At 44.0% G+C, this 22,662-nt stretch overlaps 1 protein-coding gene across 2 annotated transcripts in view; it reads left to right on the forward strand.

The window, feature by feature from the left end:
• The window catches only part of BCR (BCR activator of RhoGEF and GTPase), a 99,159-nt gene that overhangs the window by 24,194 nt on the left and 52,303 nt on the right, over window positions 1-22,662 (forward strand). For both annotated transcript variants that reach the window (XM_035340170.1, XM_035340169.1), the window contains one exon: window positions 21,840-22,024. In XM_035340170.1, coding sequence (XP_035196061.1) covers window positions 21,840-22,024 — 185 coding nt within the window. The remainder of the gene's footprint in view (window positions 1-21,839; window positions 22,025-22,662) is intronic.

A 22,662-nucleotide genomic window follows, 5' to 3' on the forward strand; every position in this document is an offset into this window, starting at 1 on the left:
AGATGGAGCGTTACCACTTCCTTTTCTGTTCCATGTAACCTGTAAATATGTAGGGGCCTATCATAAGGCAGGATCCCTCATTTGATCTGGCATCCATTCTTTTTGGTCTGTGTTGCCTCTGGGGCCATTGTTCTCAGAACCACCTCTGCGCCTCCCTCCCACTCCCACTTACAAATTAAATGTGTACTTCAGCAGCCTCGTGGCTTGGCCATTGTCCCTACAGCTTGGTGCCCTTACTGTCTCTGTAAGGGGATGCAGAGGAAAAAAGGGTTTTATCGCTGCAGTAATCCTCAGGCAGCTGGTTCTTCTGGTGGTCTGAAACTGTGTCATCCTCTCTAGGAGGCTGATGTCTGCAGGAGCTGTTGAATAGCCGTGTTACTGCTGCTGCCATAAGAAGCTGTAGTTGCAGACAAACACGTGTGCAAGTTGGTGGCCAACGCCATTTCTGTGTATGCACAATGTCCTTTTCTGTATTCTTTTGGGTAGCTATTGCAGTCTGGTCTTGCTTGCTCTACTGTGGCAGTGTTGAGAGGCTCATTTTCAAGGAAATCTGCTTTTATAGTGGTCTAAATGCAAGACAGACACGCTCCTTCACAGATGCCATAAAAGTTCTGATGTTGCAGTTTGCCATGCACACATTTGCACGCACTGGAAGACATTTTAAATATTTGGTAACTTTTTTTTTTTTAAAAAAAATATAACAATGTAAAATTTTCTTGCGGTTCAGCAGAAAGGCCTTTCAGTCTCACTTTTGTGCTGTGGCTATAGTGTGAGTTTGTAGAAACCTCTTGTTTCAGGACAAGATGGACTACCTAATTATTGGCACGCTGATGTTCTGGCATCCAGTGTTGCCCCCGTGCTTATAATGCAAACGGGATTGTCTAGTCTACGTAAGAGCTCTGACGCTGTAAGTCTCTGGGACCACGTAACTTTCTGCTACTTGCAGTGTGTGAGACGTCAGTGGAGTGGTTTGGCTGCGTGGAGCATCGCATCTTCCTCTGCCACAACTACCATGGAAACGTCAGGAGCATGGAAGTTACCCTAACTCGGTGCAGGGTCTATGCAAAGGCTAATGCGTACCTTTGCTTCCAGAGTCACAGTGTAAGGAGGCAAGGGCTCCTTCAGAGCTTCATGCAGGCCTTAATTTCACTAAATATTTAATTGCATGGTGTGGGTTATTCATTGGTGTGTGTGTGCAGTGTGGTCTTCCTTATCTGTGTGTGCAGCACAGAGCGTGCCGCTTGTGTAGCCCCTGAGCATACTGTGTAGCCTGTCAAATCTAAACCACTTTTCAATGACTTGCCCCAGGGTTACTCCTTTTTCTTACTGAAGGGTACTTCCCTGCTCATTTTAATTATGAGCGTTTCCTCATTCTATTTTCAATAAAATAGTGTATCCTTTACTTTTATTTTTTCCTAAATTGACAGGCAGTCTTGTAGCACACTGTTGGGGGGCGCTGATTAAGCAAAATATTTGAATTTGCCTAAGTGCCTTATTTTATAGAAACATAAAGTACCAAATTAAGTCAAATGATCTGCAGATCCTAGCAGTGCCTGCGTGTACATACTGAGAGCATCTTGCTTTATGTTTGTGTTTCTGGAGGAGTGGTTTTGTTGTGTTTTAAATTGGATTATTTTGCAAATTGCTTTCTTGTCTTTTAAGGGACACAGTCTCCTAAGTACCAGAGAAGTCGTCTTTCTGTGTTTCTTCTGTGTGTTCTGAAATATAGTCCCAGTGGCTTCAATGAAAAGGATTTTCTCAAACGAATTACAATCATATATATATTTTTAATAAGTCTCTGTAGTATTTCTTTGTCTTGGCCCAGAAATATCACAAGCCTTTCATTGGGGGAGGAGGGAGAGGAAAATTCTGAGGGAGAGACCAGACCTGTAAATGTTTAAGCCCACCGTAAATGTTTTGATGTGTTACGCATAGGGATCACCACGGGAGTTCAGATTAGAAACGTCTCTGAAGTACAGACTATTGACTAGATCAGTGCTGAAGAGCATCCACGCAGGATTTGATTTAGCAGGAGAAACCAGCTTGGAAGTGGCAGCATAGAGGAATGCTCTATCCGCATAAAATACGAGGCAGCGTTTTGACGAACAGAGCACATTCTTCCACTGTGGAAACATTGTCTCAGCTGTTTGACTAAGAATTTCCAAATGTTTGATAGTACTGGCTTGTTTTCTTGTATCTCGTTTTGAAGACTTTTTCATCTTATGTCTAAAGAGGGATCTCCAGTTTTATAATGGCAATTGCCGTGCTGATAGCTGTCTTTAGGAATGTGGCAATAAACTTAAAAGCATTGGAGAATGCAATGCATGAGCATAAGTGAAAGCACAGTTGCTGAAATGGGTTTAGGAATTCAGTTAATCTGCTTGTATATTTCTTACAGTGGTCTCCTCTTCCCCCCGTCCCCCAGGGGAAAAACTGTTCTCCGTCAGGATCTGCAGCGTGACATGGGAACAAGTTATAAAACAAAAGCAAATCTAAAACCTGTCCGTCTCAATGTAGTTAGAGGTAATAAGGAATGAAGAGTTTACGCTGCCGTGCTGTATGGAGTGCAGTTGCTCTGCATGTGGGCAACAGCATGCAGAGTTAAGGTACACCAAATAACTTTTCACACACCCTTCTTAAGTCATGCCATTGTATTTTGGGACAAAACAGGAGGCAGGACGTGGAATTTCCTGGCATTTGTTGAAGCACTAGAACTACAGTATATTTTTTAAATCTTCCCCCCTCAACCCTCCATTTTTCCTCTCCCCTCCTTGGCATTTGTAAGCATTGCTACCTGCGCCTCTCTGCAAAGCATGAGACAGCAAAGCTTCATCAGCTTTCTGACCGTGGTCTTCAAATTCTTCTGTACTAAAGGGAATTTTAAAGGGAATTAGTGTCGCTAACGGCTGGCTTAAAAAGCTTTGCCAGTACACGTTGCTCTCTGAAGAATGGTGATGCACGTCAGCTATTTGTCCTCAGTTTTGATAGGGAGGAGAACTAATTTTCTTTCCTGTGGAATTAAAAGATTTGGTTACTTCCTGAGCCTAAAATAATGTGCCCTGTTGCCTAGACCTTGTTAGGGAGCCTGAGACTTGCTGAAGAAGCATTTGCTTCTTCCACTCCTCGACTGTCAAGTTTGCAGATTATCCTTGCTCGTGTGCTGCTGGTGGAGACCAGGTGGAAAATAATAAAGCCCCTGCGCTTATCTGTAGTCAGCACTGCCTGAAAGGGAGGGCTTATCTCTCCTCCCCATGTGTCCTAGAGGAAGCCAGGCTGAAGCAGTGAATCCCTGTTCTTAACAACAGGAAAACCCAGAATTTGACTTAAAGGGGATGATTGATTGGAGAAAACAAAAAAAAGTCACCAAATAATTGGGATTGGTGTCAGGTGACTAAAGCTATGCTTATGGTCTGCTGTGGTATGGCAGCGACCCAGCTGAAAATACAGGGCTCCTGGAGTAGTGGCACCCACTCAGGCTGAGCGAGCGGTCTGGCGGTGTGTCCTGGAGGTCAGGACATACAGATCCTACACATTTAATCATTTACTTATGTCTTTATGCTGCCTGTCTGTCTGAGTGGAGGCATGGTGGTGGGATACGCACAGCAGCTGGCTTTGCCTTTGTCAAGCTTCCTCCTGTGGCAGTACCAACGACAGTGGATGTGATGTTGTATGACAGCATGATTTTAAGAGAAGAGGAAGATATGGAAGAGAGGGGAATGCCTCATAGGGTGACCTTCATACCTGTAAGCTCACAAAATAATGATGGGCAAGTGTTCAAGAAGATGCCAAATCAATTACTGCATAAGCTCATCCCAAGACTAGCTGCTGGGACTGGCATCTGTGAAATCACAGCTCAGGGGAGTACGTGGGGGTAAAAACATAAACGTTACGAATTGGTGACTGATGTAGGTTTCCCGGTGTGCCCTTGCAGAAGCTTTGATTTTATACACTATTTGATTTTTATACACTGAAGAGTGGTGTCCATAAGAGCTTGATTACAAACTAGTGCATTTTGGCTTGGTGATGGTGGGAATGTGCGTAGATTTTGAGGGTCTTGGATGTAGGGAATTTTGAAATCCTGCTGTTGCGTGTGGTTTTGCTTTTCCCTATAGTAGCCTAAAGGTGTCTAATTTTCCTTGTATCAAAAAAGCTGTTCCTGACTGATGCTTTGGAATTTCGGCTCTTTACAGTTGGGTAATTCCCTCCTTAGCTGTGTAGCCTGTCCTGATCCACTTACCAAAGCCTCTCCTCTTTGGAAATGGATTTGTTGTGTGCGTACTTTCTGGCAAGTGGCTAGCCTAAGTAATGAGTAGCCGAGTTAGTTACCTGTAATGGACTTTTGCCCAAAGATCTCCAATTATTTTGTGATTTTTTTTTTTTGTTGTTGCTTTAAAGTTCTGCGTATAAGCAGTTGTTATCTCAATTTTAAGGTGGAGGAAATCAAGACGTTTCTGGCTATTATTCTGCTTCTTCCTAGAGTCTGAACAGTTCTCATGCTGAACAAAATATTAGCGGTGGTCTTTATTGCATGACCTGATAGTAGTGAATAAATTAATAAATCTAGCACATCTTTACAAGTTAGAGAGGATTCTTGGATGAACAGCAATATTTCTAAAATACTAGGGCTCATCCCTATTCCATGAAAGGTATTGCTGTCCCAGATGGCTAAACACAAAGGGATTAGATATACAGCAGGATTTCGTGCCTTGCATTGTCTCAGTAACCATGGTGCCACACCGTCAAACCTTGCAAAAGAGAGTTTCCTAGAGACTTTTCCAGCAATTGCTGTGAATCACCGGCTGTTATGTTTTTAGCCAGACATTGTGCGTATGCAAGATACGGAGAATTGTGAGTTTGTTGTGCTGCCCAAGTGATACTGGAAGGAGTGGTAAGTTTAGCCAGTTTCTAGAACACTCTGATTGCATTCAGATGGCTGTAGTGTTATAAGCAATTGAGTTTAAGTTACTGGAATACTCCTAATTTTCAGCAGTCCTGGAGGTGTGGAAAGTGAAGTGCTTTCTGCCTTGGCTTTCCTGCATGCCAGGACTTCCTTTCTCCAGCTGTCGTTCTCAAAGAAGCCACCTTCTGTTTGCTGTCCTGTCTCTTTGGACTGAATTCTCTGTTTGTGACCAGCTCCTCTGCTCTTCTTTGAATTTTTGTCCCTACCCTTGCAGAGAGAAACTTACCTAAACTAAGTTTTAGTCCTCCTAATTTGCAGTTGTAGCTCACTCTGTGCAAAGCTATTTGCATGTAAGTTAGTTTTATCCTTTGCGGTGGAATTTTGATATAATTCTTATGTTACCAGGATCATCCATTAACTACTGCCAGGAGAGGCATTAACTCACATGCATAATCTATTACACAGCTGACATTACACGTGTTCACCATTTAAGCAGGAGAAAATTTTCAATTCTTCTAATGCAGTAAAAGTCTCTGTAACTATGAATTCCTGACCCTTTGAATGGAGTACTGAAGGAGCATTCAGAAATTATTGGGATTGTTTTGCTTCTGCAGGAAAAAAAAAAAAAAAAAAAAAAAAAAAAAAAAAAAAAAAAGTTTGATGGGTTTCCCTTTATAGCAACTGCTTGTTTATAACTGCAATTACAAGCCTTCAATTTTTTCTTCCATTTCTTCTGGACACTACTACAGGATGTCTGTGCTCCAATTCTTGCATGTAATGACATCCCAAGAAACGCCACTTCTTTTTCCACGTGTGAGCTCTTCTCAACACCGACTGAGAGCTTTGTTCTGTAGGATTGCTCTCATGGGCTCTGCTATATAAAGAATGGAAGAGTTTTTGGCATTGGATGCCACTGTATATTACTGCCATATTTCTCATATCCAGCGTGACATCAGGGGTAAGACTAGCACTGGCAACAGGGAGATAGCTTTGACCTGCCCAGTTATTGTGTTGTAATAATTAAATACATAAAATAACTAGCCATGGTAGTGGATTATGCTAGTTTTCAGGTGCATGTGGTGAAACTAAATGGGAACCTCTTGCCATTTAAAGAAACTAAGCAGGACGAGCATGTCCAAGGCGGTTCCCTTGTACTAAACTCAGTAACCATGGGCAGTGGGGAGGGAGAGATTTAAAATACACAACAACCAGATGGGGAATAACTCCTGACATAAAGGTTTCTATTCATGCCTTTTTTTTCCCCCTCCCCCTTCTCTCCTCCCTTAAATACGTACATTTTATATGCAGCATTTGGGCCCATTAGTTGAGCTGTTTTTGGTAGGTTCAAAATGGTAATGTGGTGTTTTGAGGCTAGGCACTAAACCACAAAACTAGCTGAGTTGATTGCACGGTGCCTAAAGGTTCCTGGCACACGCAGCAGCCGTGGCCTCCCGTTGTCTGCAGGCCTCCAGATGTGGAGTGAGAGCTGTGTACATGACCCGGGCTGTTACATTCTCAGGATCTCAGTAATGGATGGGCAGCATTCAGTAGTAACCGTGGGTTATGAACAGGATTTGAGGTTAAAATCTTTACTGTTTCTTACCAAGCTGCATAGAGCAACTGGTTGTGTCGCATGCCAAGGATCCTGGCACTTGGACAGCTGTACACGGTAGCGTTCGTCTTGTCTCGAGAAAATGCTGGGGACAGTGAAATATTCACATGCAAAAACTTTTTGAGGCTTGACATCTCAGTAGACTTTGTGGGCTAAGCAAGAAAAAAGTGTGAAATTCTTGGAGGATACCAGGCAAGAAAAATCTTTACATTCAGGTCAGAGGGAAGCAAGGGGGAAAGGCAAGCCTGGCCTGTCCAGAGGGCAGATTAGAGTGAAAATGTCTTTAATGGAAGAAAGGGACATTTAATGACAGCAAGTTGAATATGAGCCAGCAGTGTGCCCTGGCAGCCAGGAGGGCCAATCGTATCCTGGGGTGCATCAAGAACGGCATCGCTAGTAGGTCAAGGGAGGTGATTGTCCCGCTCTACTCTGCGCTGGTGCGGCCTCGCCTCGAGTACTGTGTGCAGTTCTGGGCACCACAGTATAAAAAGGACATGAAACTGTTGGAGAGTGTCCAGAGGAGGGCTACGAAGATGGTGAAAGGCCTGGAGGGGAAGACGTACGAGGAACGGCTGAGGTCACTGGGCCTGTTCAGCCTGGAGAAGAGGAGGCTGAGGGGAGACCTCATCGCAGTCTACAACTTCCTCGTAAGGGGTTGTCAAGAGGCAGGAGACCTTTTCTCCATTAACACCAGTGACAGGACCCGCGGGAACGGGGTTAAGCTGAGGCAGGGGAAATTTAGGCTGGACGTCAGGAGGGGGTTCTTCACAGAGAGGGTGGTTGCACACTGGAACAGGCTCCCCAGGGAAGTGGTCACTGCACCAAGCCTGTCTGAATTTAAGAAGAGATTGGACTGTGCACTTAGTCACATGGTCTGAACTTTTGGGTAGACCTGTGCGGTGTCAAGAGTTGGACTTGATGATCCTTAAGGGTCCCTTCCAACTCAGGATATTCTATGATTCTATGATTAATTCTGGGCTGTTTGTACTCCTGAAAGGTGAGTATGGATTTGGATAAGAGATCATATACCCAGAAGGAAGCTTAGTATTTTGCAGAATGATCATTCCAAGCTTTTGCTGAGTGCACAAACTTTCTTAAGTTTTTTTGCTGAATGCACAAACTTTCTTAATACCTGCTTGTGCCTGTCCCTGTGCTCCCCAGCATGAGGGCACAGCATGATTGTCTGCACTCTCCTGGGCCAGCAGTACCTGCTGGTCGTTTCTGTGCACCTGGTGAGATGTGGCATCAGTCAATAATGCCCTTGTGAGACCAGTCCATAGGGGTGCCGAGACATGGCATCGTCTCTGGTCAGAGCTGGTTCCACTTGTGCCACCTACCTGCCCTGGAGCGGAGGAGGAAGGCATAAGCTCCCTGTTTAAGGGATGCTCTAGTGTTAAGCAGCTTGGTGCCCTGCTAGTAGCAGTAGGGTTAATGTTGTCATCTGGCAAGCCCCTCGATCTGTTGCAGTAACTACTTTTCCCTGATCCTTGAAGGGGGCTGAGAGGCAGTGTGTGCATGCTGGCTTGTTATGCCTCTGTTACCCGGTGTCTGTGTCGTCCCGTGACACCTTCTCCTGGGAGAAGTGCCAGCCTCATCTGAAGAGCCCCCTCCGAGGCTGGCTGATAGCCAGTAATCCCTTTAGAAAAGTCTGTGTGCTGGGAGACTGCTGGGCTGCAGATCCTGCTGTTACTAAATTTTGTGTTTCACCTTGGCCTTTTGCCAGGTCCCATGGGGAACTTGGTTTCCAAGAAGCAGTCACGGAAAAGGAGTAGTGGCTCCTGTTCTCTAGGGACCTGTCAGTGCTCATCCGTCCCTGTGGGATCAAGGCGGCCGTGGAAAGGAGGCTCGTGGTGGGCTCAAGTCCTTATAACCAAGGAACGACAACAGCAGCAGTACTTAGTGGTACGGTATCCCTTACATGAGTGCTCCAGGTCCTTAGGTTCTCACCACCTTTGTTCCTGTGGCCCTTTCTGCTTCTTTGTGGCAGAATAGCGGGTGTGCATGACTTCAGACTTGGGAAGAAGGACCTGGCTGTTGGAAGGCTCTGTAATCACTTGTAGTGACTAAGGAACCAAGTCCTTTGGTTCACATCCACTTTGTGATGTCTAGGCTATCATGTGGCTACCCTAGATTCATAAATTGTCATACCCTATGACAAGGGTCAGCTGTACTTTTCTTTTTCTCTTCTTATTCCCCTCCTATTTGCCAACGTCTGCTGCTAGTCATAGGCAGAGGAGAAAGTGTACGTAATCTTGTGATAGGATTGGGCACCGTGTGGATCCTCATGCTCCTATTGAACAGGGGCATCCTAATCAAAGGCAAGAAACCACATCTGCTTGACACAAAACTGAGGACTGAGTACTTTCATCTCTCAAAGATAGGTGGAGGGCACAAGGGAATGCTGGCTTCACCTAGGAAATTCTTCCATTGCTCCCTGGATTCTGCTTCCAGCTTCACGACAGCCTCGTATGAAGACCCATTAGTGCACATGGGTCACTGGTGTGGGTGTTTATGAAGTTTTCACAGGTTTTTTTTTGGTGGCTACATTCTGCACTAATATATAAAGAGGATGAATTATGCTTGTTTTGTTTCTTTTCTCCTCTCATCCCCATCTGCTAAAAACAAACCCATAAATAAAAATGAGGCTATTCCATCATTTTTCATCCCTAGCAGGCTGCTGCTAAAAGACAGCTTGCCCTTTATGAAATGATCAGTTGGTACTGAGCTCCAGCCCGTTTTTATTTTAGGACAGAAGAGGCACGTTTCACTTCCTGTAGTTCCTTCTCTGTCTAGCCACTTGTGGTCCACAAGCCCTGTGTTGCTGATGTGAAACTAACAACTTAAACGGTTGTGATCATTAAGAGGAAGAAAGTGCCTGAGGATGTTTGTCATCTGTTTTTTTTTTTTTTTTTTTTTTTTTTTTGTGAACTGTTTCCTCCATTGCTACTTGCTGTCCTTTTCTGTAGTATCTTTAACACCTGCTGGTTTTATGACCCACGCTGCTTTGACTGAAAGCTTCTCGGCCAGGGATCTTGACTAAAATTTGCAGAAGTAGCTTGGGTCTAAATCTTTATTTTCATGAATTCCTGGGGTTTATGAGGCACCAGTGTGGTACCAAAAAATCAAGCCCATGTTCCGTGCCAGTACTCCCCTTTTAGTTCACTTTCCCAAGATACCTTCATTTTTTTCCTATTTTTAATGTGTGTGTTTGTTTGTTTTGGATCAGAAATTGGTATCTGAGACAGAATAGGAGACTGGAAGGTGGTGGTGGTTGTTTTGTGGTAGAGATGTTCTGAACAGGATTTCTGCTGCCACATGAAGCTTTTGTAATCAAGCTGTATGCCCGTGCTGCTGGGTGGGTGCGTGGCAGGAACTATATTAAATCTGTACTGTGGTATGCACCGTTATGAGGAAGTAAAATAAATCTCATGTTAAACGTTTTGCGCTTTTTTTTTGTTGTTGTTCACTAGTTTTGTTTTTGTTTTGTTTTCCATTTTGGGCAAACCCAACTCTGGAGGCAGGGATCAGCTTCCCACTTTATGCAAGCAGATCCCAACTTTGGCACCTCAGTCCCACACGGAGGCCTAAAAGTAGTATTTTTGTTTTTCTGCTGTAGTAATATTGACAAGAGGCTTGTCTTGTCCCATTCATTCTTGAGTTGTCTCAAACCTATCAAAGTGCATTGGTAGTCTGTCAGGCAGCGTAGTTGCTGTTTAAAAATGCTGCTGAAAATAAAACTGAAGAGTTAATCCAGGGAACATAGTTGTGTGCAGAAGCTGTGTAGAAAACAGTTACTGTGCTGTTGAACAGTGTCTGTTTTGTGCAGCTCACAGTCTAAAACGTCAGAACTTCTATTTCAGGGCTGTGTGAAATTGCTAGAAGCTTTTTAAGGCTGGACCAAGCATCAACACAACATGTCTTCCAAGTTTCTGTAAAAGTCCTAGTAAAGCAGTATCTAAATATAGTGCTGATGTACAAGCGTTCCTTTATTTTTCCCTGTTGTGTTTTACTTGCTTCTGGTTGTACATTTGCTCCATTTAAAGAGGGTTCGGTTTTGCTCTGATGTTTTCACTCAAAATGTTTGCCTACAAACACGATATGAAAGACAAGTGATTAAAATAAATAAACACATTTCCTTTTAAAAGGAGCAAAGATTGGAGGCAGCGAAGCTTCAGAGCAGCCAGGAGCCGCAGCTGTGCTGCATGGAGGAGCGCAGCCATGCTTCTGGGTGTGTGCTCTGTTACTGGCACAAAGACTAGCTGTATGTACAACTTAGCTCCAAGTAACTATCTGTGTCTGGCTAATCTTCTTCCATACCAAAATGGTCTGGTCAAGACAGAAACCGTGGCCTGGATCCTTTTCCTCTGATGGGGAGTGCATAACTGACAATTTCTTCTGTTTTCAAGTGAGGGATCGTTCCTGTAAGCAATTTATCCTATCTAACATCTTTGCCTGCATACCTCTGGGCTATATGAGGACGTTAGGGTGACACCATTGCTAAGTCAGTTGTTTGAAAGTAGGAGGGGTGAAACCCTCTTCCAGTGCAACAGAAATTGATTTGATATTTTGATATTAACTTTAGTAGACTGAGGCCAAAGAATCATTTAGGTTTCTATTATCTCAGCATCTAGACCACACACCAGAGAAATGTGTGTTTTTGCAATGCACTTCTGCACAAAGTTCAGTTCTCTTCCATCATACAAAATACTTCTTGAACCTCTGTGTCTATGGCTTGAAAACTTTACATTTTGCCTCATTTTGAGGTTTTTATCTTTGTAGCTGTAGGTGGCCCTGTAGATGCTCAGTACTAAGTACACATACAGCTTTCAGTACTTAGAGGGGTCTTCAAAAAGTGCATGCATTTAGTGTTCTTTGTGTTTTGTAAGAGTGTTTTCCTAACAAGCTTCCATCAGCACAAGGGAAAGAGAAGGCCTCGTGCAGGAAAGCGGGGCTGGTGGGATACAGCCTGAAACCCTCTTTCTTGTGTGACTTGTCTGGGAATGAGTCCTCACTGGTGACAGTTCTTAGGCACCTCATCTGCAGTGCAGTGTGGTACAAAAGCTCTCTGCTGCAGGCTCCAGACAAGCTGTTTTCACAGGCAAGTTCCTCTTCTACTCTGCCTTCTTCTCCTGCACCAGCTGAGCTGAGTTACAGCTTGAGTGCCCTTGGAGAAGTGCCTGTGTGGTGGTCACAGCTGGCTGCCCCGGCAGCTGGGCTCTGACCTTGCCTGGGTCTGCGTGCCTCTGCACATCCAGCAGCTCTCCGTGAAGTTAACAGGGAGTCACAAGAGCTCAGCCCTTGGTGCAGAGTTACCTTGTGGAACTACTTTGTGACTTGTGGGGCGAGAGGACCTCTGGTCGTTTGCTTTAGGAGCCACTGTCCAAGCAAGAGCTCTGCTTTGTGGGTAACAGTCGCATGCAGTCGAAGGCTGATGGAGAGCCTGTCATCTGCAGAGGTTGGCACACCTGAGCGGGGACCGGTGTGGTCCTGTTTCCCTTCGAGTCAAGTTCAGTGGCATTCAGTGGCACTGCCCCTGGGCATGGCTTCCCAATCATGGTACTTGTCAGCTTGTTCAGGCTGGGGAATGGTGGGACTCGATGGAATGGTGGTGTAACACATCTGTGTTACCAAAATAAGCTCCCTCTTATCCTGTCATATTTTAAAACATGGACAGCCATGAACCAGTCAGTGATGCTGAAGTGTAAAACAGCATTGTTGGTGTCTGATGGAGAACACCACGGGCTCAGACTGGGAGGTTGTTTCTCTCATCTGCTCTTTGGCCTCCCTGAGAGCTTTGGCCAGCACTGCTGTGCTGCTGGTGTTTGGATCATTTTTATTTATTTATTTTTTTAATATGCTCTTAATTAGAGGAGAATTTCCCCCCCAAAAGCAGATTCTGAAGGGAAAAAAAAAAAGGCAACAACAGGCAGTTTGGGAGAAGAGATGGTATGGTATGTCAGGTGAGAACGTACTAGCCCACAATGAACCTTGGCGTGTGACCCCAACTGCCTTCATCTTATCTGGTAGGTTCAAAGGAAAAGAGGTGAGGGGAAAGATGGTATTTATAAATGGTGGCAGGGAGCTGTGTTTCACCTTCAGCACCCTGTAAAAAACAAAACCAAAAAGTAACTATCTTGCTGTGGTTATGAACTACACCGAAACTATTGTTTTCTCCAGCCAGATGACAGGAAGACACTGAGCTTGGGCAGCAGCTGTGTTCAGAAAAGGTTGTTAGTGGTGTAGGCAGAGCCATCTGCCTAGGAAGGCATTTAGCTTGGGTTGCTTGTTCCAGGCCAAGATGGTAAATCAATCTCTCTCGATATATTTTACAGTGTAACAAGAAAGATGTCCATGATTTACAGTGTAAACAGGAAAATAGCAGCCAGCGTTATTGGCTTCTTAGTGTCCATGCTGCACTAGCGAGAAAACAAAACAATATGAAAAAAATGAAAGCAGCTCATCCTGAGAGAGGATGGGGAAGATCTGGACACAGACCAATATTCGTATCAGGCATGTTTACTGCTTTTTTTTGAATAGACTTTAAATATCCCCTGCTGCCTAGGCTTGGTCTTCCCTTTCCTTCTCACAAACCTGTCACATCAGTTAAACCCTTGTTTTAACAGGCACTTTCCTCTCTGCATGGCAGGGCTTTTGGTCTGCTCTAGTTAAATACAGGAAATTGAATATATACTTTTTTTTTTTTTTTTTTTTTTTTTTTTTTCCCTCCCCTAACAGACTGTGCTGTGGCAATTTGGTCCATTTTGTTTCTGTTAATTTTCTAATCCCTTCTACTTCTCTCGAGCGTCCTGTTGCCAAACGTTGTTTGAAGTGGTTGCAAAATTCGGAAACAACCCTGAGAACATAATAGTAAACAGTGTGTTGATCATAGTTGGAATTTTCACCCATTCACAAGACAAATGACAGCACCCCAGTAGGTGAGGGAGAAGCAGCCCCCCCGATGGAGTTAGTACATGCAATTTTCTTTTAGGCTTTGTTACTAGATTTCTTTTTTAGGAAGGAAACCAAGGCTGTAGTTGGAGCGCAGCAGTAGTGCTGACCTGAACAGTCACATTTGCTCCATCCCACCTCTCTGCTCAGTTTATGCTGATGCATTTTGTGGAGACGATCAGTGAAATGGAATAAGGAGCTGCTCTGTGTTACAAAATAATGCTCTTCTCCAGTTATTTTTAGTCTGGCCAGCTCCTGCTGTGGTTTGCTGTGCTCCCTGCAAAGAGGTCTGTTATGGGACAATGGGGAAGACGTGGATAGGAGCCTACAAAGAAAGTGGAAACTGCCTGGATCCTAAAAACTTTACCTCTCCTAATGCAGCTCCAGCTTTTGTTGGGAACTGGTCTGACTTCTTGGCTCTTCTTGTTATAGCCACGTGTGGGTTGTTCTTGTTTATTTTGCCTTGCTTTGCATCTTTACCTAATTTTCCTGGAAACCTTTTCTCCAGTGTAGTCAGCTTGCACCTCTGATCGAGTCAGTGCTGAATTTTCTGGTGCCTTTCATGCAAACCTGTGTGTGCTTGTGGATATATCTACCTGTCCTTGTATTTTCATAGTGAAAGAAGGCTTTAATTCTGAAGGACTAGACCTAGAATTTATTTTCTGCCTGTTAGGCTTGCAGTGAATCAAAGCAGCAAAATTCTGTGCACAATCCTGAGAAAGGAATGGAAAAGAAAAACTGGGAAGGCATTCCAGTTTGCTCTGGGACTTGCTTTGCCAAGAACATCTAGTGGCCTGACTGCCAACATGAACTGAACATGGAAACGTTTCCAGCCTGCCTGGGACAACACAGAACAGGAGATGAATCTGGAGATGTAGACCCTGGATGGAAAGAGATTCGCTTTGTGCTGTCTCCAAGGCAGGAGTCTAAGAGGTATTCATCCATGTTACAGGGTGTTACATTGTGCCATATGACTTAGTGCTAAACGTTTAGGAGAAACAGTAAGAAAAGAAAAAAAGGCATCAGGAATTTCATTGTTTTGGGCTGTGGCCTGCCCTGTGAGTTAAGTATTCTCACACTCTTCCTTGAATGGAATACAATGTAGTTCTGATCAGAATTTGTCTTTTGCTCTTGGCAGCATATTTGCAGCCAGTGATGCTGAATGTAGACCTCATTGATAAGTACGTGTTTTCTGACTGATGTTTAGGGCTTTAAGTGATAGTGAATAAACCCCTTAAGTGCCTTGGGGGGCATGTAGCAGCCACTGGGTCATAGGCAGAGTCAGCTGTCAGAGAAGTCTTGCCTTCTGCAGTAACTGTGGGTAACTTTCTTTTCCAATGTTAGTTACACACAGCACATTGCAGTGCATCCCAAAACTTACAAATTGCTATGGAGACACCCTGTATTTGAAAGGCCACATCTTCAAAACACGTAGCCTGTTTTCCTCCTAATCACAGCTGCTGTCATCTGATGGGCTCCTCTGTCCAGTTTGTGGTATGCGATGATTGTGCTTCCCTCCTGGTGTTTCAGCTTGATCACAACTGAAAAACTGATCAAAACTCAGTATTCCCAGCTTGCGGCTCATGGCTGCGTCATGGAACCTCAGTCTGCGTGGATCTGTGTGGACGTTAAATCTGTCTCCAGGAAAATTCCAATCAGAGCAAAATGCAACAAACAGCGTGTCAAAATAACAGGCGGCCACAAACTGTCCTCTCCTCTAGTCTCTGCATGAACTCCTAGAATATACGGGCAGGTTACATATCTCTGGTCTTCTTTTGTAGACATTTAATGATCTGGGTTTGACACACCTAAAAGATTAAAAGTGGACTGGAGTTAATTCATCTCCTAACGACTTAAGGGCACTGTCTGCTATAAGGATAAAGCTCGTCTGGGGTAATAGAGACATAAGTTTCTTGGGGGCTGGTTAAAGTCTATAGCCTGAGATCCCCAGGGGGAGGGAGGGTGGAGAGAGAGCCACCAGCTGTCTTGCTGCTTCAGTATTGCTTGTTCTGTCTTCCACTTCAAAAATACAGTTTTCTCTGATGCAGTTCTCAGTCTCTACATGCATGCACACACACATGCACGTTGTTATCCTTAAAAGAAAATGAGGCATCGGGTAAAACTTTACATGTGGCAGATAGTTCTTTCTACAGAAAGATGGTTTATTACAGTGGGAGAGAGGAGGATACAAACCTGAAATTAATACGGTGATTTGAGTAAAATCTGCTCAGTTTTGGGGTTCACAGCACTCCTCTTTTGGTTGTGGTATAAGCTGAAGTTGTCCTTTTAGGGTCCAGCTCGTATTTAGAAACCTCTTTTCCTGGGGTACTGCTCCCCTCTCATCCTATTGCCGGAAGAATGTTTCACTGCAAGTTACCAGCATCCAGCTTGCTTTCAGAGCCCATTTAATGTCTGCCTGCAGGTGGGAAACTCCAGCCTGGCTCTGTTGTATGAAGTGCTCATTTAGCTTGGCCTTGTCTGGGTGTTGATGGGTGTTTCCTGTGGGCGGGCTGTGTTCTGTGTGTGTTTCACCACAATTCTACTTCTGCAACCTGTGCTCCCTAACAGGTTGTTCAGCCACCGCTGAAGGAAGATCATCCTGTGTATGGTGTTTGTTTGTTTGTTTTTCCTATGGCACACGATAGGAGTCTATCAATTAGCACAGAAAGTTGGACAGTCTTAGAGGACTAATGCTTGAGGCCATAGGCAGCCTTGGAGCTAGCTTTTTTTATATTTCCTCTCTGTTTTCATGCTCATCTAATACGGAAGAAAGGATTTGCTAAATAATGAAATAATGGTTTTTTGGTTGTTTGTTTGCTAAATGAACTTGGTTTTATATTTGACTGGGGGCTTCAGGTTTATATGCAGGTGTGCTGTCTTCCAGCTCTGTCTCTGTTCTGTGTAAGCAGAAAGTTTGTTTGGAATCTGTTTAGTGTCCTACAAGAGCCTTTGCTTCATCAGTCTGAGAAGAATAAAGCTACAGGGATATGACATGGAAAATGGAGCATTTATTTTTATCCATACCTGACCTGTGTTCTGGGACAAGCTCCTGCTATAGGTAGGCAGTATAATTATTGTTTGTGGATCTCAGTTTTGCACAAAAGTGTACAAGTACACTACATCCTGGTTTTGAAGATAACTCAGAAGGTATCAAGAAAATAAGCGAAATGCTCAGTTTTCCATAGTTTAATTTTTTTTTATTCTTTAGAGAGTGCTGCTGTATTCCCTAGGCAACTGCATTCACAGCCCATCCACACAGATGTACTTCTGCATGTGCTCAGCGCTGGGACTGAATCCCTGATCCTTCTCCAAGCAGCCTGGCCAGCACTAAGAAATACGATTACATGAACCTGCATTGTTTATCACCAAGCAAAGGGTGGTATGTAAAAGCTGGAGCTAAGAACAGCAAGGTATATCCATGACTTAAAAGTTATGAAAAAGTTACATTAAAAAAGAAAGAAAGAAAGAAAGAAAGAAAGAAAGAAAGAAAGAAAGAAAAGCGTTGCATGCTGGTAATTTGTCCCCAAACCAATCAGGTCTAAAATCCAGGGATTGACTGAACTTCTGCCTAAAGGAAACCGAAGCAGTGCTTTGCTAATACATTGTTTTCAGCTGCTCTACATAAAGCCATACAAGCTTCAAGTATGCCTACTTGGTAGCTGCCATGCCTGTAGCCTTGCAGTTGGGATTTCTGTGCCATGAACTAGATCAGAGTGCTGATCCAGCTTACAAGGGAATTGCCCAAGATATTTTTCTTTGAGCTGGCTGAGTTCTTTATCTGGACCACAGCCATTTGTTGGTCTGTACAGCTGAGGGGATAAGAGGCAAAGGGTCATGCTGTGGTTTATGGCTCGATGGTGGAAACCTTAGAACTTTCTTGCTGCCAAGACAATGCATTGTCAGACTGTGGCCTTACACATTCCCTGGCACAGAAATGCACGGGCAGAGCATGTAAACTGCCTTAGCTCTCCTCTGCTCTGCAACTGAGGGAATGTTTTTGGAGTGAGTATAGACTCTGCAAACTTGTGCTAGTCTTGATACCATTTACAATGAAGCCACAGTGTTGTGGGGCTTTGGCATGACGTGCAACTCCTCCACCCCCTTCAGGATGGTAGGTATTTACTTAGGCAGGCAGGTCTGTGCTGCTGTGGCTTCACCGCTCTCTTAGTGAGATTAACTGGAGCACAGCTAGCTTGGAAGCACTTCTGCGTGCTGCTGTTAAGCCTTTCAAGCAGCTACGGATGCTGTGATGCTGCAAAAGTATGACACGCTTAAACCATTGCGTGGCCATGGATTAGAGGCAGCTAATCTGTCTTTGTAACTTAGAAGTTAATTTATTTTTTCCTTTCAGCTTGCAAGGTAGATCTCTAACTTGATCTCATACTCCCAAAGAATGAATGTGACACACAGCAGGAGGAGTGCAGGCAATAGGACGAGGGAACAGTCCCACTGTGCGGTCACTGAGTGCAATGAATTTGTGTCTAACTGCAGATTTGTTAGATTCTCCCCCTCCAGGTGAATTTTGATGCAGTGAAGGAAGGGAGCAGCTTAGAAGAAGGGGAAGAACAGAAAAATGGAGAAGAGGAATGTTGAATTATAGCAAACCATACTGAAATAAAGAGAGGTGAGAGGATGGAAGCAGTAAGAGAAGAGGGGGGTTAGTGGGACAGGCTTATAAAAGCTGGAGCAAAGCAAGGCCAGAGAAGCTATTGCCATCAGAATCAAAAGGTAAATGCTTGAGTTTTTTTAGCAGTGCTTGCAAAATTGATGTAGAGCCTCTGTAGTTCCAAGTAATTCATTGCGCCTGAAGGTTGTGCTGGTGCAGGAGGGTACTGTGAGGGATCATCGGAGGGCCAATGGTAGAAATAGCTTCTCTTACAGAAATGAGCCCTCTCGACACTGGAGTCACAGCTGCCACTCTTCTTTATGGGATGGGATCTCTTACAAGTTGCTGATGGAGGAGAGGATCCTGTTGGCTAGGTGAGGGAAGTGTGAGCATTTGTTGCCCATTGGCTATCAGAGGATAAGCTCTGTGGGTTAAGCCTTGTCGGGTTAAATGGCCGTGTTGCTAAGTCAGGTCCCAGTGTGCAGAGCAGCACTGGTGCTTTGCTTCCTGTCTGCGATGGCTTATTTTGCTTCTGCTCCCTCCTCTGCTCACTGAACTGAGCAGAGCCCCCCGAGTGGCATCCGCCAGTTCCACGGATACTTCCTTGGTGCAGTGGGCATGCATGGGCTGGTGTCCTCAGTATTTCTTCCCAGTGCTCTCTCATTTGAGCCTAACATCCTCATATCCCTACCATTTTTCCTTAGTTGTCCCCTGTCAGCAACTGTCTGTCATACCCGTATTTCATCTTCCTCTAGCTACTGTCTCCTCCGGCCACCTCCAAGAGCTGCACCTGACACAGCTGGAAGTGTCGGGTGAGCTCCTGGCTCCAGCCTCTGCAGCAGTGTTTTTGCTCCCAGGTAGAGCCTGAACAGCCTGTGCAGCATTGTGATGGGTTTAGGAGAGCTGAATAACCTCGTTTCCCTAGCAACAGTGGTCTCTTTAATCAGAGGGATGCAAGTCTAGCTCTGTTACTTGTATTAGGACTTGCGTAGTGTATCTGGCTGCAGTAATACTTTGCTTCTGTTGGAATAAATGGTGGAATAAAAGCAAGAAAGTCCATCTGCCTCAGAGATAATTAAAATCTCCATAGGTGGATTTCAGTGCTGTATGCAGCAATAATAGAAAGAAGAAGGATTATAACTGCTTCTAAGCTTTTAAATGTGTGGAGGATACAGTATTAAAGTTTTAAATTGTATTTGGAGCTTTCTCGGCATGGATCTCTTGGCAGTTGGTGACACTGATGGATTGACACTCTTCATTCCCTGTTGAGGTGTCTTATTTTCATTTTTATAGATAGGAAGACTAAGTGAATGCGTCAAAGGTAGACTGAATCTTTTTGTAAAGCTAGGAATGAATTTCTTCTTCCAAGCACAAGTCTTCCAACCTTCCCTTTCCTTCCCTTTCAGGTAAAGGTTTCCCTGTGCAGTAGGAAGAAGAATGTGTTATGCAAGAAGTATGGGGGCCTGCTTCTTAGCAGGGGAAAGCGAGGAAAGTGAAATACTGTGATTCACTCCAATCTTTTCTCCCGATATGTTTTAGATTGAGTTCACTCCCCCATTAACAGAAATGGAGCAAACTATAAAATTAGAAAGTGAACACTGGGAGTGGAAAGAAATATTCCTGCCTTAATTTCCGCACAGCAACAGAGTGTTGTTGGCTCTTTGGGCAGTGCAAGGCAAGGGCCATGCTGTCTTCTCTTTGGTATTCTTTTAGCCAAAGGGCTCTTGACTATTCAAGAATGAGACCTGGTTGGCTTGCAGGTTTGTAGGCATTATCCAACTTCAGGATATCTAAAAATATTTCAGCTATTTTTATTTGTGACTGATTATCCTTACTTCAGCAACTCCCTTGCAAGCCTCCATTTACCCAAACAACTTAACAGGGTGTATTCCAAACAGTTGACAAACTCCGGAAAGCCTCTAACATCTCAATAAAAGTCCATTCCAGAGAACATGTGCCGCTTCTTTTTTTTCCCCCTCTCCCTACCTTCCCCATTCCTGTGGTCTTGCACAATCTAAAAGTCTTCTGAGGAACTCTGAGGGCTTGGGCACAAGGTAATGCCATGAGGGGGTGGGTGACATGAAACTCATTGAGTTTGTTAAAATAATATTGCCACGGGCATTCAGCAGCCTGAAGGCCTCATACAGAGCTGTAATTTAGCTGGGTGGTATTTGGTAGAAATCGAGACAGAGGCTCGCTTCTACAGTGAGTTTATTGTTGGGTTTTCAGTATATTGTTTGCATAAATTCCCTCGACCAGCTCTCCCTCCTGAATAAGCCACATGGATCAAGTTTTATTCTGTTCCACACAAAGTTCACATCCTTTACTGGAATGAGTCATGCTTTAACTGAGTTTGCTGTGAGGGAGGAAAGTGGGCTTTAAAATGTTACTCCTCCACCCTGCCTTAGTGATGTATAACAGGATTATTAGTATGCTTGGCAGCTGCTGCTTATTAGTTTTGCAGAACCTAGATATTTGTGAAAACAAGCAAAAATTAATTCTACGAGTAAAAACTGTGTTTCAGTGTAAAGTTAATACAAAATTTTAGACTCAAGACAAAAAAAAAAAAATCTTAGTTTGCGGCTTTGTCTTCTGTAAGACTTGCCTGCTACGATAAAAGTGGATCTAGCTTATCTGCTGTAACTATTTTTCATTTTTGGGAGAAGTGTGACATTTTGTGACTTGTAACTGAAAGGGGTGGAGGAACCATGCCGTTTTGTGTTCGGTGACCCATGCACAGCTGTTACTGCGCACCACTTCTGGGCACTGGTGGGTGGAAGTGCTTCACGTGCACGGTACCGGCAGCAGGCCTCTCAAAGGTTGTCTCCAGCTTCACCCAGACAAGATTGAAGTGCTGCTGTGCCCCTGTGCAGAAAGCAAAATTACCTCTTCCATGTGTATTTGTGCAGAGAAGTAAAAGATCTTTTTAATTTATGGTAGAGGGAGCTGTTCTGTTCAGTGTGTCCTCAGTACAGATTTCTGCAGAAACAGCCTCAGTACGCCCCTACCAAAGATACTCATCTCTCCTTCAGTAGTTCATTGGTATCTGATGCAATCATGGCTAATTTGGCTCTTCATAGCACCGTCAATTTCTTGTTTGGTTGGTTGGTTTGGGGTGGGGTGGGGGGTAGTGGAGGGCAGAGTGGTTGTTGGTTTAAGGAATTAGGCTCCAAATCGAGGAGGAGCAGCAGGCAATAGAAGAGGGCCTCTTAAGAGTTTATTTTTGGCAGCAGGCCGGTTCACTTGACACGCAAGACCTTTCTTTCCTAGTCCTCTTGTTCTGAGAGGTCTGAAAAGAGTTATAGAGTCATAGAACCATCGAATCATTCAGCTTGGAAAAGATATTCAAGATCATCAAGTCCAGCCAGGGGCATCATCTGCTCTTGTTCCATAGAAAAAACAGTTTCTTAACCTAACCCACTGCATTCCTAAACCTACATGACTTTTATGGAGCCTGCAAAAGGATTTAATTTTGCTAATGCTTTTGAAGTAGAACTTGGGGAAAAGAACTGCAATTACATGAACACCGGTATTAGGTATTAGAAAGGACTTTATCTTTTAGGACTTCAAATGATTGATTGTTTGGTGACAACAGAAGTTTAATTAAATTTACGCCTCCACTTGGTCTATATTTAACTATCACTGACTCTGGATTTACTGATAAGTAATCATCATAGGTGGGAGGCCGGCATTGCCGTGGTTGACCAGCCTGTCTCCCCGTCTCCTGTCCAGCTTGACTCTGACCGGACAGATTTTTCTCCTGTGTTTTACAGATGCTTCGTTCAGCGGCACACCACCTAGCTATGCATACGATGCAGACCGTGCTGAAGAACAGAGGCGACATCATGATATGATGCCCTATATTGATGACTCGCCTTCATCTTCACCTCATCTCAGTTCCAAGAGCCGGGGCAGCCGAGACACCCTATCTTCAGGGTCTCTGGAATCTACAAAATCAGTGAGTCCTTTCCTGCCTTTTTGGAGTCAGCAAAGCCCTGTAGAGTTGAAAAGGGTAGACTGCTTTAACAGGGAGCAAAGATGGGGGCTACTAGCATGGTAGGACAGATTAGCTGATACAGTATAGTGAGTCCTGATTGATATTGTGTATTTAAAATCAAGTGCTAAGCCTAAACTTCAGGGATGTGTGTTGTATATATGATTTTTAAGACTCAGTTTTTCATCCTTTCTGAATTTTATTGGAGTAAAATGATGCTTAATTGCAGCTGAGAGGGTCTCTAAACATGAGATATTTCAGAAAGCAAACTCTGGACCAAAACATCCTAAAGTATAGATGCATTAAGGGGATGTGTTCAATGTGTGCATCTGTGCCTGTGGGTTGTCCTTGCCTTTCACAAGAAAAATCCAAATCATTTTCAGGTAGGTTAATGGCTTTGATAAAGCATTTAGAATATACAATCCATTTCCTTTGCCCTGTGAAAATGGAATAAGAGAAATTTAAATTGCAAGCTCTGAAGTATGATGACTTTGGATGGGAGATGGCGACTTCTCATGTACAAATTTACTTACTATTCACCAAATACCTATCTATATCATTAATTACGATAATTACGATAGATAAAAAGCTCAGAAGGGACC

This window comes from Oxyura jamaicensis, chromosome 15, assembly GCF_011077185.1.
Source record: "Oxyura jamaicensis isolate SHBP4307 breed ruddy duck chromosome 15, BPBGC_Ojam_1.0, whole genome shotgun sequence".
NCBI classification, from domain to species: domain Eukaryota; kingdom Metazoa; phylum Chordata; class Aves; order Anseriformes; family Anatidae; genus Oxyura; species Oxyura jamaicensis.